We start from the raw sequence: 23,575 nt of genomic DNA, 5'->3' as shown, positions 1-23,575 counted from the left end.
TATATCAAGCTCAAATGAAAACAAAATCCTACGCTGATCCTAAAAACCCAAATCATGTGCAAAAGAATCAAACATAATCAATGGTTATATTAATGTAACACATATAAAAACAAAGAATGTGCCGTGCAGTTGTCCTATTAGTTGCAAAACATATACGAAATATCACCATAAACCTTACATAGTAAGCAAAGACAATAGTGCAATTAAAGTGTACCACTCAAGAAATACGTGTCACTCAAAATTAGGGTTGTCCGATACCACTTTTTTAAGACCGGGTACAAGTACCAATACTTTTTTTCAAGTACTCGCCGATACAGATATCTTTTTTAATGTCATGTGACAGTGGCACATGTGTCAGTATTTATTTTTTACTATTTTGTTGTTATGTTTTTTTTACAATGCTTTTGGTGTCAGTGTGTTTTTTATTTTAATTTTTATAATTTTTTACAATTCATTTTTTTTAGCCCTGTTGGGGGGCTTTGGAGAGATATCAGGGGAACATCTCAGCTTTGAGACAGAGAAAGGGACTAAGGACACAGATTTCCCAGTCCCTTTCTCAGCAGCCTCAGCTGCACTGAAAATGAATGGACAGGAGACAGAAGCTCCTCTCCATTCATAAACTGGAGCATCGTAAATACAGGTTACGATGTTTCAGTTATGTGAATGGACAGAGTCAGTGATCACTGACTCTGTTCATTCAGAAAAATAAGGAGCTGGGTTTATCGGCTCCTATCTCCATTATGACAGATTGAGGACAGAGGGGGAGGAGGAGGACATGGACCTGGGACATGGAGCGTGGAGGGGGAGAGCAGCACAACGGAGGGGGACACAGAGCTCGGACGGGGAGAGCAGCACAATGGGGGGGGACACGGAGGGCGGAGGGGGAGAGCAGCACAACGGAGGGGGACATGGAGCGCAGGGGGGGAGAGCAGCACAACGGCGGGGTACACAGAGCGCAGAGGGGGAGAGCAGCACAACGGAGGGGGGCACGGAGTGCGGAGGGGGAGAGCAGCACAATGGAGGGGGACACGGGACACCGAGGAGGACAGCAGCAGTACAGAGGGGGGACTGGAGGAAGATACAGTCAGCGGTGATCAGTGCGGCTTTGGGGGGAGTTACAAGCACCGATCACCGCTGTAAATATTTCACTAAAGCAGCTAAAAAAGGGGGGTGGTCCGGGGAGAAGCGATCAGGCTTTATAGAAATCTTTACAGTGAAATCTGTGTTTGTAACTCCCCCGGCCGCACCGATCATCCCTGACTGTACAGGTATTGGGTGAAGCATCGAAGCATTTGCCCGAGTACAAGTACTTGGGCAAATGCTCGGTATCGGTACCGATACTAGTATTGGTATCGGGACAACCCTACTCAAAATACATGTCCATGCATACAGTATATAACAAATAGTCCCCAAACTATGATTGCAAGTGCTACGAAGGTAACTCTTACACATAAAGGCTTACCAGAAATCATGTGAACCACGGTGTATGAGAAGCCAGACTGCTCATGATGTAAACACAACACTGCAGGTATAGGATTCCACCACTCCTTTAAGACAGCTCCCCTACACAGGCCGTACATTCCCCAGAATTTCTTTCTCAGGGGCTCATGGATTTTGAGTAACACATATTGTATATCTTTTGTGTGACACATTTCTTGAGTGATACACTTTAATTGCACAATTGTATTGCCTACTATGTACTGGTGACATTTTGGATATAATTTGCCATTAACAGTACACCCGTTTTTTTTCATGACGCGTTCTTTATTTATTGGATATGTGTTGGATTTGGAGAACCATTGATTATGTTTGATTCTTTTGCATAGTGGTGATTTGGTTATTTAGGACGAATGCACCACCATTGGACTTGCATATGAGTCTGCAAAAACCTTCTATACTTTCCCGTGGACATGCTGGTATGTCTAAATCTGGCCATACACCTGACTGTAAAATCTCCTTTAGATCAACAACAGCTATTTGATGTCAATCACTCCCTGATTAGAAGAATTGGAAAAATTAGGTACATTCTCACATTGCATATTTTTGTAGTGTAAATGGGATTGTACAGACATTGCACATTGTATGGCCCGCCAAGGAATGCCAGAAAAATATAATTAATAAATATGTAAAACAAAAAAAAATATAACAATAGTGTTTTAAAGTAGACCTCAACTCCCTCAGAACAATCCAATTTTTTTATGTACCGTATTTTTAGTGTTTCCTGACACTAAAATGTTACTTTCACCTAACTTACGGGTCCAGGCTCCTTCCAAGTGTTAATACTGCCTGCTGCATACTGTGGCAAGAGGGTAAGATGGCCAAAAATTGTGTTCAGGCAGTTCCTCAAGTTAGGCAGAGCTGGCCAATGTGTGGCTTTACTGATCACCTTTACTGGTTGATGACAGTAGCTACTTGAACCCCCACTGTTAGATGAGTATGAGAAATATTTTGGTGACATATTACGTGTGGACAAAGAGGTACATTTGTGTGTGTGTGTGTCTGTGGGGGTGGGGGCTGATTGTGCCTCTGTTAAAATGGACCCGTTGTTCCAAAAGATGTGGGGTAAATTCATATAGTTGATGTGTCCTTAATAGAACTAAAGGCAAACTGTTTTGGATAGAGTTAGGCTTCATTCACACTTGGCGGACACCGTTGCTACGGAGTCCGCCTGCTCCCGTCAACTCAGCGGGAGATCAGTCCGCAGATCGGACGGATGACAAGCTCCTCTCTGCTCACTGAGCGGGGAGGGGCTTGTCGAGCACCGCTGTCTCCCTATGGAGCGATCTGATGAAAACGGACAGCATGTCCGTTTTCATCAGATCTTACCCGATCCGATCCGCATGGACGGATGGGGACGTGGCCCCCATACGTCTGTTTTTAGCGGGTCGGATCGGGTCGGATGTCAGCGAACATGTCTCCACTGACATCCGACGCTCCATAGCGATGCATGGAGCGGCCGTTCAGGACCGTGACAGACGGACCCGAACGGCCCAGTGTGAATGAGGCCTAAGAGAGGGATTCTTCTTATGTGTCCCATTGGAGGATCACCAGAACTAGTGTCCTTAGTGGAGGATTTCCACTCTACTTCTGTCCTAGTGACAACCCAAAATGTTTTATTTCTTTTCAATTGCGGTGATAATGGGAAAAATGACTTAATGGGGCACAAATAACAAAAAAAAATTGACAGGGGTTTGAATCCCTATTCACTCTGTTCAAACCTAAGAAAAAGTTTTGCCTTTAGTTATATTTTAACATCCTGATGGTTCCTGACTCTTGAGAATGCCAGGTGGTGTGTACTGCCCCTTCTATTAGCTAGATTCAGCCTCACCTACTCAAACTAGTACATGAAAATGAGGTTGCACAGCACAAAACCACAAAACCATGCAAGTCACACAGAAGCACATCCAGAACTAAATTTTGTCTGTATTGGATTTTTAGGCAAACACATATAAAAGTAAAACTGAGTCTGGCATAAGCAGAGCTGCAGTGTTTCCCAGATACACTATGCATTTCACTGATGGAACTGAACTTTAAAAGAGAAACAATCATAAATACATTTTAATAAAGTCTGAAAAAAATTAAGCATGTTAAACATTGTAAAGCAGAGGTGTCCAGCCTTTTTACTTTCCAGGGCCACATTGGAAGAACGTTTTTAAGTAAGATTCCGATTTTGTGTTGGGCCACATTCATAGCCATCCTGGGCCGCATGATACACCTGTTTAAAAAGAATGTATATGTCTAGCAGAATGCTTGAAGCTTGGTGTTATGATCTTCCCAAATTATGGTGTCTATTGTGACCATGCTTCTACACTATGGTATATGCCCAATCACTTTCCTTGCCTAAAGCTATCACTGTGGCATCCAATCAGACACCATGAGCTCACAAGTTAACAATGGCTGCTGTCACAGGCAGTAGAGATGCCCCAATGGGAGGGAAGTTAGGCCACGGCTCTTGGCTAAAAGCCAGGAAGATGTTGCTGTCCAAAATTGGGAATTTTATCTTCAATATAACATTCTTTCATAATATCAACATGGTTCATTGGTCAAACTTCAAGAAAACTGTTTACAGACTTGGAAGTTTGTGATTGTATTAAAATTCACCTGTGAATTATTTGAAAACATCTATATAAAATATCTATATAAACCAATTTCCTTTTATATAGAGCCTACAAATGACCTCCACAAAACACTCCTGCCACATGATCAAGTGTTTCCCATGTCGATCTTCAAACCAGAGTGTTGGAAATGTAAGAGAACTGGATGGACCCACTCCATTGTGGGGGCATTTTATTTCCATGCATGTCTTTCTTTACTGGAAAGTGCCTGGGTGGAACAATTTGTGCAATGTTTCACTGAGCACCAAATGACATTGAAAAATAAGTGCATTCGAGGTCAGTCATCCCTCCGCAGAACATCACTCGTTCCTTGGGGTGGAAGACTTGAGGTGTGTGTGGTTCTCACCAGGAGATTTAGAAAAAGCACCAAGTTTAATTGTAAACAATATCTAGGGTCTCCCTTCCTGAGAGAGGGGGGTATAGATCCAAATATCACTTTCCTGTATAAATATCACAGGGCGTCCATCCTCCACCTAGGGTTGAGTTGTCACCAGTGTTCCAGAGGAAAAAATATCTCTCAGCTAAAGCACACAGGACCTATGAAGAAGCCATACTGATGGTCCATGTCCCCATCATGATACACAGCCAAGTCACGGACAGGTAGTAAGGAGAGGTCCAAGGGAGCAAAATGAAGGAGAGTTTCTGTCCTGTTGAATGATTCACTGGCCTGTGAAGAGATACAGAAATCAATTAACCTTTATAACTTTGGTTGCTGATTTTTGTAGATTTTTTGTAAATTGGCATTCCAGTAAAAAATATATAAACATTCGTAATGGTGAGGTGACAACTTTCAGGTTACCCATCCACAACTGATTATCATCCTCTAAGGCTAGTCATCTTGCCCTACAACATTTCTCACATGGGGCCACATTTTTGACAGGACATACGAATATGGATCCACCAAACCTAGAATCTAGCTTTTAACTAAATACTAAAATGAAAAAGGTGACCGGAACTTCTCCAGCCCAATTTTCCCAGGCAATAGAAAGTCATTGGGTGAAAATTGTATTAGGCAACAGTGGTGGCGTAGCGTGGCGGGGGGGGGGGGGCAAGGGGGACCCTGGCCCTGGGCGCGATATTTAGGGGGGCACAATTTCAAGTCAGTGTGTGTCACACTGGCTGCGTCCTCTTAAATGTCATTTTCTGTGTCCCCGGCCACCCAAAGCTCTGGCCGCCATCTTTCAATGTCTGGTGCCCTGTGATTGGGCCATGGGGGTCATGTGTGGCGTGGGGCTGGCCTGTCCGTGATCCTGAACTCCTGCCTCTGCACATGACCTCCATACGCCCAATCACAGTGCGGCCTGCGCCGGACACTGAACAAACATGGCAGCCGCATCCTCCAGACCCCGATGTCATAATGCAGCCTGCAGGACAAGCAGCAGGTGAGGAGGAACACGGACTAGGGACTGGGGAGAGAGGCAGAGAGCCACACAGAGAGGCAGTGTAGTGTAGTGGATAGTATAGTATAGTGGACAGTGTAGTGTAGTGGATAGTATAGTGGTCAGTGTAGTGGACAATATAGTATAGTGGTTAGTGTAGTGTAGCGGTCAGTATAGTGTAGTGTAGTGGACAGTGTAGTGCAGTGAATAATATAGTATAGTGGTCAGTATAGGTATCACGTTGGTCATTACTATTGTATTTGAAGGGACTTGGGGAGTGCTAAAAGTCCGCAGGTTGGGGGGGGGGGGGCGCAAACTACTTGCCTTGCCCCGGGTGCTGACAACCCACGCTACGCCACTGGGGAACAGTCTATTAACTGTAGCAAGCTTGGAGGCAGAGAATAAGTACAGAAACAAGGTTTCAGGTCAATCCCCTTGCCAGGCAAGACATCGTAAAGGCCCTTGCCTCTAAACATTGCATGTATCCTTATGTGTATTCCTGTGAAGGTACCATAAGCCCTGTCTACGTCTCACTGATAGAAAGGTAGTCTAGGGTTTCCCCAAATGTAGGTGTCAAAATTGTCATTTTAGATTGCTCCTCAAACAATGTACTCAGGAAGACCAGGGCTTTCAGTATTTTTACTTTCAGCCACCATGTCACTCATAGTGATGCTAAGGTGTACCTGTGAAATTTCTCGGACATTCTTTTTTCACTTTTGGCTTCATTTATTAGAAACATATGTAGAGGAAAATATATTGGAGGCTATTGCTGACTGTCTTAAAAATATCTTTCATTATGACATACTATGTACCTCACATCCTTGGAGTGTTACCAGGAAGCTCTGATCACGTCTATCTGTCAAAAACTTCACATCCTTGTCCCTTGTAGAGTGTACCAGCTGAGCAAGGCACACATATCGCAGTACTTGGTATACACGCAGGCTCTGAAGTCTGAGAAACCGCAGCTGGACCACACTGTTGTCACTGTACAAGAACTAAGCATGGTGAAGATGAAAAATAAAAGGATTAGGTTATAAAATGTCAGTAAGCCCTAGCCAAGGCCTAAGTAAGAGCTAAGCTCAGGGACTGCCTATAAAATTGTCTGGATTAGGTGCCACTCCGAGGTGCTAATCACTTATTGGGAATCTCATATCTTGGCATTGTACATTAGATCAGTATAATCTCATAATACAGATCAGATAATATATAAAACTATAATAAATATAATAAGACACACTGGGGGTCATTTACTTTAGTACTAATAGCGCCAATATGCGTTTGCACAAATAAATACTCTAAAAACTGCAAAATCAGGCCCAAACGGAGTTCACTATAGCGCTGGGGAAAAAATACTTCCAAATTCGAATTCACTATAGCTCCCAGACAACAGATAGCGCCCAAGCCATGACTCTTGCTATAACCTGGAGAATTGCACATGGAAATAATGTTTAGAGCATGATATGATCACCTAAGTGATACTTAAATATGTGGTGTATTATTTAAAGATCATCTGCTTTTAAACTGCTTTAAAGGGGTTGTAAATGTTTGTTTTTTATTTTCTAAATAGATTTCTTTAAGCTAGTGCATTGTTGGTTTACTTACCCAAGCTACCCAAGGTAAGTGAACCAACAATGCACTAGCTTAAAGAAACCTATTTAGAAAATAAAAAACAAACATTTACAACCCCTTTAAAAAGTGATATATACACTGAAATATCTTTAAAAGTCTGAGAAGAGATAAATTCTATGTCTCTGTACAACTATGTGCCAGCACAACTGAGCATACTCAGACATGCAAACAACTCTCATTTTAAGTCCAATGCCTTTTTTAACAGGGCTCTATAGTAAATACCAAAACTAGCTCTGGGCTAAAATGCGTTTTTGAAAGTGAAAATTTGCGCTATATAGCCCAATGCAAGTTTCAGCCATTGATTATAATGGTACAATTGTAACTTCCCCAAATAAATACTTTTAATTTTGAGAACTCATAACTTCAGTGCTTTGGAGACATCTAAGCATACCTCTAAGCCATTGTGCTAAGTATGCTGAGACCTGCATATTAGTGTAGTATGATTAAAGAATGAACAGAAATATATGTATTGATTCAGAAACCTCAAAAAACAGGTGGACTTTGTGGGCACATAATGAGAGGAAACCTTGTATAAAAAATATATACTTTATTTCAAATTAGTTAAAAAACAGAGACATACAGACAACACCCTATTTGGACATGGTCAACAAATACCCAAAAAGGCAAACATAGAGGTTGGATCCTAATAGTAAGACTAAATACTCTTAAATGTAATGGAATTAAGGGAGCTGTGGTGGCTCAACGCGATTGGCACTGCGCTGACAAGCCATTCACCTCTGCAGCTAGAGGTTCGGATCCCGGTCTCGGCTTCATGTGAATTGAGTTTGGTGGTCTCAGCCCGGCTCCCGGTGGGTGTGCTATGCGAGGTAAGCCTGCGCTTAGTACGCCCACCCCCCTCCCACAAAAACCACCACACCTACACACGCACTCTAAATTGGGTTAACACACTCACATTGACCACGCGGTCTCTAAAAGAGAGGCGAAGGACTAATGGGGCTGGTTGAGCGGGCTAATCCTCTCACTCCCTTATAGGGAGTCCCTCTGCCCCGTTGGGCTTCAAAGCGGAGCAGGTAGGGCGGGCTGTGTGGGAGGACCCCCTCACACACCCGCCATTGCCACCCGGGGCATGGAGAAAGGTGGCAGATTGCCTCTGGGGGAGGCCTGCCTACTCCCAACTCCTGCAGTCCGGCTCCTCTCTCGAGTACACGCACAAAAATACACTTAAAAAAAAAAAAAAAAAAAAAATGTAATGGAATTTATCTATATAGATTAGTCTGATCCAACATCGCCTCCACACTTGCTTGTCAATGCATTTCGTAAAATAGTAGCTTCCTTAGGACAATACTGGGTAGGTGCTGATATAAATTTAAAATATAAACAAGACAAAAAGAATATATAAGTTTTAAAGATAATAAACATCTATAATATGCATAAAAATAATAGGAGATTCACATACATCCAGGATAATTACACTAAACATATAATATGCAAGTACATATGTTTGCCTGATGGATAGGGATGAGCCGAACACCCCCCCCCCCCCGGTTCGGTTCGCACCAGAACCTTCGAACGGACCGAACGTTCGTACGAACATTTAGAACCCCATTGACGTCAATGGGACTTGAACGTTCAAATTCAAAAGTGCTCATTTTAAAGCCTAATATGCAGGTTATTGTCGGAAAACGGGTTTGAGAGCCCGGGTCTTTCCCCAGGGAACATGTATCAATGGAAAAAAAAAGTTTTAAAAATTGTTGTTTTTTCTGGAGCAGTGATTTTAATGATGTTTAAAGTGAAAAATAAAAATAAATGAAAAATTCCTTTAAATATCGTACCTGCTGGGTGTCTATAGCATGCCTGTGAGGTGGCATGTGTGTAGAACTGTCCCTGCACAAAATTAGATTACTATAAGAAAAAAGTAATTTAAAACTGCTTGCGGCTTTAATGTAATGTCTGGTCCCTGCAATATGGATGAAAATCATTGAGAAAAATAGCGTGGGTTTCCCCCCACTCCCCACAGGTCCTTACAAGCCCCTTTGGCCCTATATACTTTGAACAGCATTATACAGGCGGTGCAAACAAGACAGGCACTGTAGGTTTGTTGTTAAGTAGAATCTGTTTGTAATTTTGAACTGGTACTTTTTTAAAGTGTAGCTCCAGCCATAAAATCTATTTTTAAGCTTTTCCGAAAACATAGAGAAGGGTTATCACCCCTGTTAACATTTGTTTTGCTGTCTGTGTGCATCTGTTCAGAAGATTGCAATCCACTTTCTGTCCCAATGACAAATGAGGTTTTGAAAATTTGTTTTTTTTAGTGAAACAAGGATTGGTGATAAAGCATCAGTGGACAGGAGACACCTCTTACAGAAGATAATTTCCCTTCCTAGGGGTAGATTTCCTCTCACCTCCTGTTGTCTCCTTCTGTTTGCAAGTAGGAGTTGTTTGTAAGTTGGATGTTTGAAAGTAGGGGCCTGCCATATACACTCTGCATACATTTTTTTTGAAATGTCAGATCCCTTCAAGACTGCCTATGCTGATGCTGAGTGACTATACTGTTATGCTTGCTGCGTGACTATTCTTTTCCTCCTCAATGATCATGCTGATAGCTTGTAAGAACATTTTTGGTTCTGGGCACCGCCACCAGTGGCTAAGGCCCAATTTTTCTGCCCCTGTTTAACAGGGGCAGAAGGTGTTGGTGTTGCCAAAACACTGTAAGCCCTCACAGTTAGTCTTGGTGGGCGCTGGAACGCCCAGCTGTGTGAACTATTATATCAAGAATTGTAATTACATGCCATTGTTGAACAGTGGTAGAAAAATTGGGCCTTTGGTGCTAGCGCTGGTGCCACAACTCTGTTAGCCCTCACAGTTACTCTTGGTGTGCACAGGAATGGTCCCTGCTGTGAAATATTAGATCAAGAATTGTAATTACATGCCCCTGTTGAACAGGGGCAGAAAAATTGGGCCTTTGTTGGTGGTGGTGCTGGTGCCACAACACTGCAACCCCTCACAGATACTCTAGTTGGAGCACAGGAATGAGCCCGCTGCAAAGTATTGCATCAAAAATTGTAATTACACCCCCCTGTTAAACAGGGGCAGAAAAATTGGGCCTTAGCCACTGGTGGCGGTGCCCAGAACCAAAAATGTTCTTACAAGCTATCAGCATGATCATTGAGGAGGAAAAGGATAGTCACTCAGCAAGCATAACAGTATAGTCACTCAGCATCAGCATAGGCAGTCTTGAAGGGATCTGACATTTCAAAAAAAAATATTCAGTTACATCAGCATCAGGTGCTTGGTAGCTGGTGGTGATCCAAGCCTGATTAATTTTTATGAAGGTCAGTCGATCGACGAGTCGATGGAGAGGCGCACCCTGTGATCGGTTACAAAGCCTCCAGCAGCACTGAATGTGCGTTCTGAAAGAACGCTGGATGCAGGACAAGCCAGTAGCTCAATTGTGTACTGTGCATGCTCTGGCCAGTGATCCATCCTCAAGACCCAGTAAGCCAGAGGATTTTCGGTGGGAAAGGTGTCCAAGTCTGATCTTGCCCCTAGGTATTCCCGCACCATGTAAAACAGACGCTGGCGATGGTTGCTGGAACCGGTCATACCTTGGGGCTGCGGAATAAAAAAATGTCTGAACGCATCGGTCAGATAGCCACCTTCGCCACCACTCCTTCTGTGACTGACCGTAGCCTCAGCAACACGTTGTCCAGGACCTGGATTTTGTAACCCCCCAGTCTCTGGGAACGCGTTGCACAGACCTTTCTGCAAGGCCTCCCAGAGATGTTTCATCTTCTGCTCCCTCTGCGCCGGCAAGATAAGGTCTGCAACCTTATTCTTGTAACGTGGATGAAGGAGAGTTGCCAGCCAGTAATGATCCCTCTCCTTGATAGCACGAATACGAGGATCCTTCCACAGGCTTTACAGGATCAGGGAGGCCATACAACGTAGGTTTGCTGAGGCATTCAGTGCAAAGTCCTCTGGGTCACTGAGGACGACATGATCCGCAGCCACCTCATCCCAGCCACGTACAAATCCATGGGTTCCTTGGGACTGTAATTGATCCCTTGAAGACTGCTGCTGCTGCTGAGTGCTAGGCTCCACCTCCATGCTGACACAAGCCTCCTCCTTCTCCTCTTCCTGTGTGATAGGCGGGAAAGCAGGAACACTGTCTGGATAAAGGGGGCCTTGAGAGGTAAGGAAGTCCTCCTCTTCCTCCCTCTGTTCTGCCTCAAGGGCCCTGTCCATTATTCCACGCAGCGTGTGCTCCAACATGTGAATAAGAAGGACAGTCTCACTGGTGCATGCACTGTCACTGCTCACCATCCTTGTGGCCTCCTCAAATGGTGATAGGACAGTGCATGCATCCCTGATCATGGCCCACTGGCGTGGGGAACCAAACCAAGCTCCCCTGACCCAGTTCTGCTGCCATATTGGCACAGATACTCATTGATGGCCCTCTGCTGCGTGTGGAGCCGCTGCAGCATGGCCGACTTAGAGTTCCACCTGGTGGGCATGCCACAGATTAGGCGGTTCTTGGGCAGGTTGTATTCCCTTTGGAGATCTGCCAGCCGAGCACTGGCATTATATGACCTTCGGAAATGCACACAGACTTTCATGGCCTGCTTCAGGACATCCTGTAAGCCCGGGTACCTGCCCAAGAACCGCTGCACCACCAAATTAAGGACATGAGCAAAACAGGGCACATGGGTCAGTTGTCCCTGTCGCAGGACGGAGAGAAGATTGGTGCCATTGTCGCAAACCACCATTTCTGGCTTAAGATGGCGTGGCTTCAACCACCTCTGAGCCTGCCCCTGCAGAGCTGACAGAACCTCTGGCCCAGTGTGGCTCCTGTCCCCCAAGCACACCAGCTCAAGCACATCATGGCATCTCTTTGCCTGCGTACCCCCTTGAACGCCTACGGAGCACCGCTGGTTCCGAGGACACATCAGCACAGAAAGAGGCCACAGAGGAAGAAGAGGAGGGGGTGGAGGAGAGAGGTGTGTCACAACCAGTAGTAGCATTTTGGAGGCGTGGTGTTGGAACAACCCCCAACACTACTGTACCTTGTCCTGCGTCCTTCCCAGCTGCCAGCAGAGTCACCCAATGGGCCATGAAAGATAGGTAATGTCCCTGTCCATGCCTGCTGGGCTATGAGTCAGCGGTAATATGCACCTTACCACTGACCGCCCTGTCCAGCGAGGCATGGACATTGCCTTCCACATGGCGGTAGAGAGCCGGAATCGCCTTCCTTGAGAAAAAGTGGCGTTTGGGAACTTGCCACTGAGGTACCGCACATTCCACAAACTCACGGAAGGGGGCAGAATCTACTAACTGAAAAGGCAGCAGTTGAAGTGCTAGCAATTTAGCCAAGCTAGCATTCAACCGCTGGGCATGTGGAAGGCTGGGAGAGAACTTCTTTTGGCGCTGCAGCAGCTGGGGCAGGTAAATTTGCCTGGTACAATCTGCCATCGGTGTACAGATAGTAGATTGCCCGCATGTACTAGGCTGTGACACACCTAATTCTACACCTTCAGGCCCATCAGTGCAGGCTTCAGAGAGGACTGAGGGTATAGTGGGGTTGGAGATCCCAGCTGATGAGGTGCAAGGGGAGGTCCGCTTTGTTCTTTGGTGTGGGTCTTTGAGGTACATATGTCTGGTCAAGCATGTGGTGCCCAAGCGGGTGATGTTTTGGCCACGAGATATGCTTGAGAGATATGTTGCATATAGCAGCTGTGCGATCTGATGCTCTCATCTCAAAAAAGGCCCACACCAAAGAACTTTTGGAATAACGCTGAGACACAGCAGCGCCCTGCACATGCGTAGCTCTGCGTTGTGATGCAGTCGGTGTGCTGCCCTTAAGCTGGCCCCTGGAGGGCATCCTGCCTCGTTGGCGATGTGCCTGTGACTCCTCCTCCTCCTCTCTCCTATCAGGCACCCACGTAGAGTCAGTGACCTCATCATCCCCTCCCTCCTCATCACTGTAGAAAACCTGGCAGTATGCTGCAGCTGGGGGAACATGACTGCCAGATTGCTGTCCTTCTTGGGCACCCCCTCTCTCTGGGCTCACATTACTGCCTTCCTCTAGCTGTGTACCATCATTGGAACATATACTGTTCACAAATTATTTACACTAGATTTTAATTACTACCTATACATCTATTTTTTCAATTTTTCTTTGCTCTCTTAGGAGCCCTGTTTATAAATGATTTTGGATTCCTCTATTGGGTGCTTGGCTATGTTTTAGATGATTGGGACCATACCCCTTGGCTGCTCCCCTATTTCCTTCCAAGCAATTTAAGCCCTATTACAGGTATACGCCTCCTTATTTTTGGTCTAATTACATAACTTACCTTTATACATACCAAAAATTACTTATGCCTATTTTAGCTATACTGCATTTTTTGCCTTCGCAGGAGTCGTGTGTGCATTACCCACACCTTCTTCTGCTCACCCAGGGTTTGTCCTTAGGAGTTCCGGGACCCTTCACTGTGTCCCCTTTGGCTTGCTCCCTATCCACCTTAGGGATTCGGTACCACGGTGCTCTCAGGTCCTCTTGGTCCATATACATGGTGATGGGTATGTGGTTCATGTATTGTGCAGATCTTAATTTTTGCTTTTCTTTTCTTGTATATGAATACACCTTGTAGTTTGTTTCATTATAATTTTTACTACATACAGTATACATTTCGCATGGACTCTGGCCCCTGAAAAGGGACGGAACTCCGAAACGCTTAGGGCCTGAACTCATCCCTGTGAATGCACACACCATCTATTGATGTACCTTGTTCTTAAACAATTTTGTTGCTCTATATATTTCTTTTTGTATTTCTTTATATAATATATGTTATTACACCTTATACCCTCTCCAATTATTGTTACCATCCTGGGGGAATTTTCCTTTTTCCTAAGTACCCTGAGCTTGGGTGAGGGAGGAGGATGAGGACGGCTTGGTCATCCACTCTACCAAGTCTTCGGCATGTTGCGGCTCAACACGGCCAGCTGCCGAAAACAAGGACGAGCGTGTCCAATGGCCACGTGCTGATGAGGATGCACCATGTCCACGACCAGCACTGTTGCCTCTAGACGCAGAGCCTGCTTTCCCTCGTGACTCTCTGCCTCTCCTTGTTGTCCTTCCAGACATACTAATGGCCTGCAGAGGACAAAGGCAGTACACACACCTCGTAGCTTTAGGTGCAAACTGCAGAGGACACGGGCAGTACACACAAAGTATCTTTAGGTGCAAACTACAGAGAACAAAGGCAGTACACACACCACGTAGCTTTATGGTGCAAACTGCAGAGGACATGGGCAGTACACACCAAGTAGCTTTAGGTGCAAACTACAGAGAACAAAGGCAGTACACACACCACGTAGCTTTATGGTGCACACTGCAGAGGACACAGGCAGTACACACTACGTAGCTTTAGGTGCAAACTGCAGAGGACACGGGCAGTACACACCAAGTAGCTTTAGGTGCAAACTGCAGAGGACATGGGCAGTACACACCACGTAGCTTTAGGTGCAAACTGCAGGGGACACGGGCAGTACACACCAAGTAGCTTTAGGTGCAAACTGCAGCACACCACGTAGCTTTATGGTGCACACTGCAGAGGACACAGGCAGTACACACTACGTAGCTTTAGGTGCAAACTGCAGAGGACACGGGAAGTACACACTACGTAGCATTAGGTGCAGACTGCAGAGGACAAAGGCAGTACACACACTACGTAGCTTTAGGTGCAAACTGCAGAGGACACGGGCAGTACACACCACGTAGCTTTAGGTGCAAACTGCAGAGGTAAAAGGCAGTACACACAAATTAGCTTTAGGTGAAAACTGCAGAGGACAAAGGCAGTACACACACTATGTAGCTTTAGGTGCAAACTGCAGAGGACACGGACAGTACACACCACGTAGCTTTAGGTGCAAACTGCAGAGGACATGGGCAGTACACACCAAGTAGCTTTAGGTGCAACCTGCAGAGGACAAAGGCAGTACACACACCACGTAGCTTTATGGTGCACACTGCAGAGGACACAGGCAATACACCACGTGAGAATACTGCAGCTAGCACAATCACTTGCCTGCCAGTAAATTAGGAAGAACTGATCTAGCTAAACTATACAGTGTATAAATATATGTACAACACCTGGGATGCATATATATCCTCTACACACTGTAAATTTAACTGACTAGCCTGCCTGCACTATCTACCTAGAAAAAAATGACACTCTCTTTCTCTCTCTCTGTCTCTAACCACCGCCGCAACACACTACACAAGGCCGACCTGCAGGCGGCCTTTTATAGTGTGGGGCGTGTACAGGGGCGGACTGACCATTGAGGCACTCGGGCACTGCCCGAGGGCCCCATGCCACTAGGGGGCCCCATCAGGGTTGCCAGGCTCATTAAAACCAGGCACAGTATGTAAAAATCTGTGTTTTTTTTACATCTGTCCCTGATATGTCCAAAACCGACATGCTTTTGATGTAAAAATCTTGAGATTTTAGCTGCCCCGCCTCTGTAATGCCTCCTGGCTTGGTGGCAATCTGTAACCCCGGGGGCCCCATAATCTTCTATTGCCCGGGGGCCCCATGAGTTGTCAGTCCGCCCCTGGGCGTGTACTAAACCCCTTGAGCCATAATTCTCCAAAGCCACCCTGGCTTTGGCCAATTATGGCTCTCTGTTTTTTGCGCGCTGTGATTGGCCAAGCATGCGGGTCATAGTGCATGCTTGGCCAATCATCAGCCAGCAATGCACTGTGATGCCGCAGTGAATTATGGGCCGTGACGCGCCACTCGAATTTGGCGCGAACGGCCCGTAACGTTCGTATTTCGACGAACGGTCAAACATACGATGTTCGAGTCCAACATGGGTTGGACTCGAACACGAAGCTCATCCCTACTGATGGACCTTGAATCCAAGTATATGGGGAGTGCGAATAATCAGAATGATCCTATTAAGGATCAAGTTTGTATACCAGATACCATAGATGAAATATATATCTCTACAGTGAGGCACTAGATGAGTATATCCGTGAAACGGGAAAATGACTCATTCATAAGAAATAAGCAGGATCTCGCAAGTAACTATCAGAGATTTCTTGGTTATAAGGGCCTTCAGTGAGGCCAGGCATTTATTGCCTCAATCACGGAAAAAGCATCTTTACTCCCCACTCTGAACAGCGCAGATGTCTAGACAAGCTTCAGGTGTCCAGACAAGCTGCGGGGTGACTTGCACTGTTCAGAGAGCGGAGTAAAGGTGCTTTTTCACATGTGACTGTGGTTCCTGTGGAAGCTGCATATGGTTTTTCACTCATCCTTCTATACGCAGGAGCATCACGTGTGCTTATATACGCACGCTGACCAACAACAATATATACAAACTTGATCCTTGATAGGATCATCCTGATTATTCGCAGTCTGTGCTGTGTGGTGTCCCCATATCCTTGGATTCAAGGTCCATCGGGTTTATATTTTTAATTTATATCAGCACCTACCCAGTATTGTCCTGAGAAAGCTACTATTTTGCGAAACACTGACAAGTAAGTGTGGAGGCGATGTTGGATCAGACTTCTCTATATAGATATATTCCATTACATTTACTCTTACTATTAAGATCCAACCTCTATGTTTGCCTTATTGGGTATCTGTTGACTGTGTCCATATAGGGTGTTGTCTGTATGTCTCTATGTTTAACTAATTTGTAATAAAATACTGTATATACTTTTTATACAAGGTTTCCTCTCATTATGTGCCCACAAAGTTCACCTGTTTTTTGAGGTTTCTGAATCCTTACATATATACATTGGATGTTGGCATGGTGGGGGTCCTCTCTTTCTAATGAACATAAATAATTACTGCTTTATAATCACCTAAATAAAAAAAAACATGAAAAAAATAACATATAACAGATATGCAAGTGTAACTGCAAGTGTAAATACATGTAACTTTACAGAATAGCAGACATTACTCTGCAACACTCATTCATAACTGCATTCGTTAGCAAAAGAAGAAAAAAAAACTAGGAATACTAATTGCAATATACATCAGTAAATGCACACGAGGTAGAGCACATCTCACATAAAAATGTTTTCTTCACATACATGGATCATGGTTGCAGTGCAGTGCTATATAATCTCCTCCTGTGTTCACTGCCTGACCTGCTGATCTATTCGTTTACCATTGGCTGAGACGTCCCATTACTGCTCACTGTCTACATCCCCTCTGCTTTGATTGATCCTGACGGATCACAGGTTCTGGTAAGGGTCAGTGTGTGTACTGGTGGTGGTGTCTTGTGTTCACACTGTCTGTTGCCAGTCACTGGGCGATGCACTCATGCTTTATTATCACACGGATTTACACTATATGAGTTTTTTTCTTCTGGTTGTTTTATTGGCAGATTTGTGACCCCTGGAGGGATCGTCTTAACAGACAAGCTCTACTTCAACACACACCATCCAGGGATCTCTGCTTGACTAGGTCTGATAGGACCATCCTTTTCGGTAAGGGTCAGCAAGTTGCATTTTCCATTTGGAACCAGACTTCTTCTTCCTTTCGTTGTTACAACAGAGTGTTATACTCAAGTTTGATACACGTTTGGACTATTCACCAATTGTTTGTCACTAATTTGTTAAACACATTTTTGATATATATTGGACTTTCATACAGCCTTCTCCTTGATTTATTTAGTTATTTGAAGGCCCTTCAGTCTCTAGCGCTACTCCACATTTTTTGTTAGTGCTATATAATAACTTGGTAGCAATTGGCACTTGCAGATCCACGGAATCGCCAATTAACGGTAATTCCGAATTTACTATGGCATATTCGCCGCTAATAGCGCAAGTTATCATTCACACGTTTGCCTAGTTGAACTCTTAATTGCCTGAAACAGGTGCTATTACATGTAGAGCTCCCAGTACTTCCCGGGATTCTTAGTAAATCAGTCCAACTAATTGATTTATAAGAGGTGTTCTGTGGTCAATCATTTGGGGGGGGGGGGGGGGGTCTGCAACGCCTGTGAAAAAGGACTAGCCTATTGAACTGAAAAATGAATCTACATTAACAATGTTTTTGATGTGGCCTAGTTTTTAACTCTTCCTTTGCATCACATGATCTTAGATATAGCTCTGCTCTTACCGGAAAGCCCCCAGGAAGCATGCTGAACCACTGGAATCCTTCTTGCAATGAGTAGGTCCGAAGCCAGGCCTTTGCCATTATCTACAAACCATGAAAGCAGAACTGGTTAACCTTAAATCTGTGCAATAAATTGTATGGTGTTGTGTCCCCATTATGAATTACCTGATTTTCCAGAGGTGGCACACAAGTCTCACCACCAGCAGTAAAGTTGCAGAATACCAAAAAAGAATCCTGAGGACTGCCATGGTTAGGGTCAATGTAATAATAACCTGGCAGACAGGATAAAAAAAACACACATTAGTAATCCCTAAAATATTACTGTAAGTACTGAAAGCGCCAATGCCATAAAGAATATGCCCCATTCTTGACTACATACCAGGGGGCTGTAACACAATATTTTATATATTTAATTCCAGTACTGTCTCAGATTACCCTACCATCTGCCAGTTCGGGATGGACAAGCTGCAGTTCTTTACATGTGCTTGCTGGATTTTCCTTAGTTCCATTAGGTGGGGCAGCCAAGAGCTTCAAGTCTTCTTCCAAATGGTGAATAAGATCCCATGAAGCAATGTCCTTCCATAATGCCGAATGGGGGAACAACCGCTAGAAAGTGACAAAAAAGAGCTTGATTCTGAGTTTTGAAAAGTATCTAAAGCCAAAGCTTATTCTTTAAAAAAAAAATTGTTTTGAATACAGTGGGGAAGGGTAAGAAATGTTATCATGGTTTTACTGCTGACTGTGTCCCCACACTAATTCTGGGAACCAGAGAAAGCAGTCACCTTTTATCTTTTTCTAAGAAAGTGAGGGGACATAGACACTAAGAAGAAAAAAAATGTTTTTCTTTTAGGTATAGTTTATCTGCTACTAGATATACTTTAACTGGACAATGTGACATGGAAATCCTTGTGAAAAGAGCTTGTAGTGTACACTGAAAAACTCTACACCAATTTTCTTATCACTTACCCTTATACTCTGTGCAGTTAAACTCAGCGATGGCCCTGGGGGACCAGGTTCTCCTGGGGGTCCCTAAAAATAAAATAATTCATGGCCTTATAAAAAGGAATATATAAAAAGAGAACATTTGCTAGCCTACGGTTGTCAACCGAAGTCCATTTGAATAATTGCTACAGTCAATGGTGGTCACATATAATGGTTAATGGATATGAAAAATAAGCATTTCAGGAGCCAGTACACTGTTGTGCCAGTTACAGAAATGACACAGGAGGCTGAATGATGCAGGTACTAAAGAGCTGTGTCGTTTTCTGGTAAAATGGACAATTTTACATATTCTGGCATCCTCTGAGTATGTCCAGCATTCGTTAAAGGTTATTTCCATTTTTGCAGCCAAACTAGGTTAATACCTATTTGATTATTGTTACATGTCCCCATTTAGATACCTTTTTCTGGAACTTCCAACATTGAAAAATTCTACTTAGTCCTTTTTGTTATGAGGACGGAGCTTGGAAGCTGTATTTACCATTATTATTCCTGTCTGGAGGCAGATATCTTTTTAGATGTACTAAATTTGAACAATGTCTGTCTTAACAAGAATAAAAGTTTAGAAGGTGGGCTTCTCCGTTGTGTATTAATGAGGACTGGACACTCTGAGCTAGTTGAGAAATGTTTGCATTCAGTCATACCACCTTTTCCTTAAAGCAGCCCATACATGGAATGGATTTCATGGCTGCAGGATAGAAATGTTCTGGATTCCCCAATCAACATAGACAGTGTTGATAGGGGAATTCCTCTCGCTGAGCCATTGTATTCTGCCGGGGCAGGGGGGTTTGGGGTGTAGAAGCCATCCCTGGTGGGAGAAGACAGTAATTATTGCTTTAATCGCATGCTTAACCAGTCGAGATTGGAATAATTAGGCTGGCCTAAGAATATCCAAAATGAAATAAATATTTAAATAGATACTTTAAAAAAATCAGGTATGCTGTACAAACATATTGTGGGTTTTCTCAAATTTGACCACAAAAGTGGAAATACACTTTAAGCTTGGCCAACCAGTAGATTTTCAGCAACAGAAAAACCACAAGCCAACGGCTTACAGCTGTCAGGACGTAGTGGAAATTTCTGTTCCTTAGCAGATGAGAGTTCATACACTATTGCAACCCTTCCACAACTTTTGCTTACTGGTGGTCCAGGTGGGCCTGGAGCTCCTTCAGGTCCTTGGAATCCTTTTGGACCCTGCAATTACAAAAGTAGATATCATAAATTGATACAGAAGACATTGGTAAAATAGGAGAGAAACATGGTGGCTCATGCCTCACCTCAGTGCCTTCAGGACCCTAAACATAAAACAAGAGAGAAAACACAGAATTTAGTTTAAATGGCTACAAATATAAGAATATTTGACATGTGTCTTATACAGGCACAAGATTGATTTTTTTTACTTACTACAAGACCTTGTGGCCCAGGAAGTCCCTGGGGTCCTGGAGGCCCAATAACTCCCTAACAGAAAATAAAATATAAGAGTTTACATTTTTTTTCCTAAAAGGGGTATCTTTTTTTCTAACAGTATATAACAATAGCAGAAACACAAATAGATTAAAGCTTAGTACACAAGGGGCCAAATGTCGAGAGACATTCAGCTTGTGTGTATGGCAGCCGGTCCGACAGAAGCCGGTCGTTCAGCTCCCAATAAGCTTACTCAGCCGATGGCCGAGAGCGCTGATTGGAGTGTTCTGGCACCGTTAGAGCAGAGTTTTTTTTTTGTTTAACTCGCTGGGTGGAATGAAAAAAAAATAGTAGTGTGTACTACATGTATGCTCAAGCTGTGGCCTTCAAGCTGTTGCGGAACTACAAGCCCCATGAGGCATTGCAAGCTGCTGACAGTTACAAGCATGACTCCCAAAGGCAGAGGCATGATGGGACTTGTAATTCCACAACATCTGGAGGACCACAGGTTGAGCAACCATGGTGTACTAGACTCCATAGTATCCAGTCCTCGCCATTCCGTACTACAGCTTAGGTCCATCCGTTTCTTTTTTTTTTAAAAGCCAGCAGCTACAAATACTGCAGCTGCTGACTTTTAAAAAATGGACACTTACCTGTCCAGCTGCCCCCTCCGCCATCCTCTGTGAGGGAATCAGGAAGTGAAGCATTGGGGCTTCACTGCCTGGTTCCCTACTGCGCGTGGCACGCCCTCATTGGTCCCCGCTGTCTCCTGGGACCAGTGTGAAGACAGCGGGGGGTGATGCAAAAGGACGTGACTCCCGAGGAGTCTATTCCAAGAAGTGGGTGCAAATACCTGTCTTAGACAGGTATCTGCACCCCCCTCCCCTCTGAAAGGTGCCAAATGTGACACCGGAGGGGGGGAGGGTTCCGAAAAGCGGAGGTTCACATTTTGTGTGGACCTCTGCTTTAATGGTGGCTGGCAATGGAAATCTGTACACACAGCAAATAGGATAAACAATACCATACATGACCATATTTTGGGACAACTGCAACAGAACATCTCCACATCATCCAGTGCACTATTGTACCCAAAAAAAGGTATTGTCATGAAACAGTAATGACTATTCTTCTTTTATATCCACTTTCTTACATAACATCATGAGGATTTAAAATCTAACACACAGAAAAAGGAAACTTATTCCAACAATAAATACATTTTTAGAAAAATCTAGGGATTTCCAGCGATCACTTTTTGGGCATAGAAATGTAATAAATGCAGGAGAGGTTTTGTGCTGTAAGACAACCCAGAACCTTTTAAATATTCCTACAAGACGCTAGCTGGATTACACATGCCGGGTATATTAAGAAGAGTGACAACAGAAGTCACTCATTTGAATATATCAGGACAGAAGGTCCTTATTATCAGACAAGCCAAAATCGTATGGAAAAATATTAAATTGTCAGCTAAACACTTGGGGCAAACATTGGTAGAAAGTTTGCCCATTTTGAATAATTCATATGGAGAATAAAAAGTATGGTGAAGATCTTTTACTATTCCTAGGAAAATACATTATATAGCAGCAAGGTTTTTTTAAGGGCTTAGAGCAGTGGTCTCCAAACTGCAGCCCGTGGCCAGATGTGTCCCTTTGCTTGCTGTTATCTGGCCCTTGTGGCATTATTTCCCCCCACAATAAGCAAGAGCGGTGCATAGTTCCTGCCATTGACACAAAGATGCACTATTCCTTCCATTGACACCAGTGATGGGACACTATTCCTCCGATTGACATCAATGATGGGGCACTATTCCTCTCATTGACATCAATGATGAGACACCATTCCTCCCATGGACACCAATGATGGGACACCATTCCTCCCATTAACACCAAATGATGGGACACCATTCCTCCCATTGATATCAATGATGGGACACCATTCCTCCCACTGACACCAATGGTGGGGCACTATTCCTCCCACTGATACCTAAAGTTTGAAGGACAGTAAACTGGCCCTTTGTTTAGAGAGTTTGGAGACCCCTGGTTTAAAGGTAAAAATGAAATCTATATATGTACTGCGTTTGATTATTCTGTTTCTAGTATTAGCAAACTAAATTATGTACCTCGTCACCTTTCTCTCCTGGAGGTCCACTGTGCCCGGGAAGACCTTGTTTTCCCTAAAAGATGAAAGCTAACAACATAAGGTTGAGATGCAGAAATATGACTAAAATCAACATTATAAGTGGTAAAAACATCTCCTAACCTTCTGGCCTTCTTCTCCTTTTGGCCCAAACGGTCCATCCAAGCCCAAATTACCCTGTAGAATAGACACACTAGTAACTGCCAGACAACAGTCCAATTGACATACGTGAGTAGATGACAATATTTTTGGTCAGATCAGTACAAAAAGTAATACAACATTTTAAAATAAAATATCTTAGCTGCAAGGTTTTGTTTGATACATAAGCTGGTGGTGGGGTGGGACGTGGTCCTTTAGACACGGGGTGGGTACCTGTTGTGCTTAGTGGACTTCCCTGTCACTGGCCATAGATGTAATTGTTGTTCGCAGCTAGGAAAATGATAATCTAATACATGCCATTTCTCACTTTTTGATGATATCATTAAGGTTATTTGAATGGTCGAGATGCCTCGATCTTTTGGCTGTTTGTTCGGCTCATGTGCATTACTGCTATGTACCTGTGAACATATTATGTGAATTTATGTTTTTCCCCTTTCTCTCGTATAAATCTATTGCTTGTGGAAGACCACTGCATTTATTCCACCATGTGGTATTTTGCTATGTTCTCTGTCCATTTTCCTAAAATTTTTATATAAACTATTGGAAATAAAAACAAAATATCTTGCTTATACTTACTGTTATAAAGTCATCATTAAGCCAAGAGATACAAATTACAGACATTAAAGACTTCAAAACCAGACACTTTCCCCCCTTCCTGCCCAGG

The 23,575-nt window shown here is 43.9% G+C and overlaps 1 protein-coding gene across 3 annotated transcripts in view; it reads right to left on the bottom strand.

Annotated features, from left to right (window-relative positions):
• Positions 1-3,399: 3,399 nt before the first annotated feature.
• LOC120913886 (collagen alpha-1(I) chain-like) overlaps positions 3,400-23,575 on the bottom strand; it is a 342,467-nt gene continuing 322,291 nt past the window's right edge. For 2 of the 3 annotated variants that reach the window (XM_040324213.1, XM_040324214.1), the window contains 11 exons: positions 22,876-22,929; positions 22,736-22,789; positions 20,620-20,673; positions 20,493-20,510; positions 20,356-20,409; positions 19,183-19,245; positions 18,657-18,822; positions 18,382-18,488; positions 18,220-18,300; positions 6,307-6,489; positions 3,400-4,782 (listed from right to left, as the gene is read on the bottom strand). In XM_040324213.1, coding sequence (XP_040180147.1) covers positions 4,633-4,782; positions 6,307-6,489; positions 18,220-18,300; positions 18,382-18,488; positions 18,657-18,822; positions 19,183-19,245; positions 20,356-20,409; positions 20,493-20,510; positions 20,620-20,673; positions 22,736-22,789; positions 22,876-22,929 — 984 coding nt within the window. In that variant the 3' untranslated portion in view covers positions 3,400-4,632. Of the gene's footprint in view, positions 4,783-6,306; positions 6,490-18,219; positions 18,301-18,381; positions 18,489-18,656; positions 18,823-19,182; positions 19,246-20,355; positions 20,410-20,492; positions 20,511-20,619; positions 20,674-22,735; positions 22,804-22,875; positions 22,930-23,575 lie in introns of those variants that run through there. The other variant, XR_005743585.1, reaches the window with a different exon arrangement.

The sequence above is a fragment of the Rana temporaria genome, chromosome 9 (assembly GCF_905171775.1).
Source record: "Rana temporaria chromosome 9, aRanTem1.1, whole genome shotgun sequence".
NCBI lineage: Eukaryota > Metazoa > Chordata > Amphibia > Anura > Ranidae > Rana > Rana temporaria.
The sequence above is the reverse complement of the archived record's forward strand: the minus strand, read 5'-3'. Positions and strand labels throughout refer to the sequence as shown.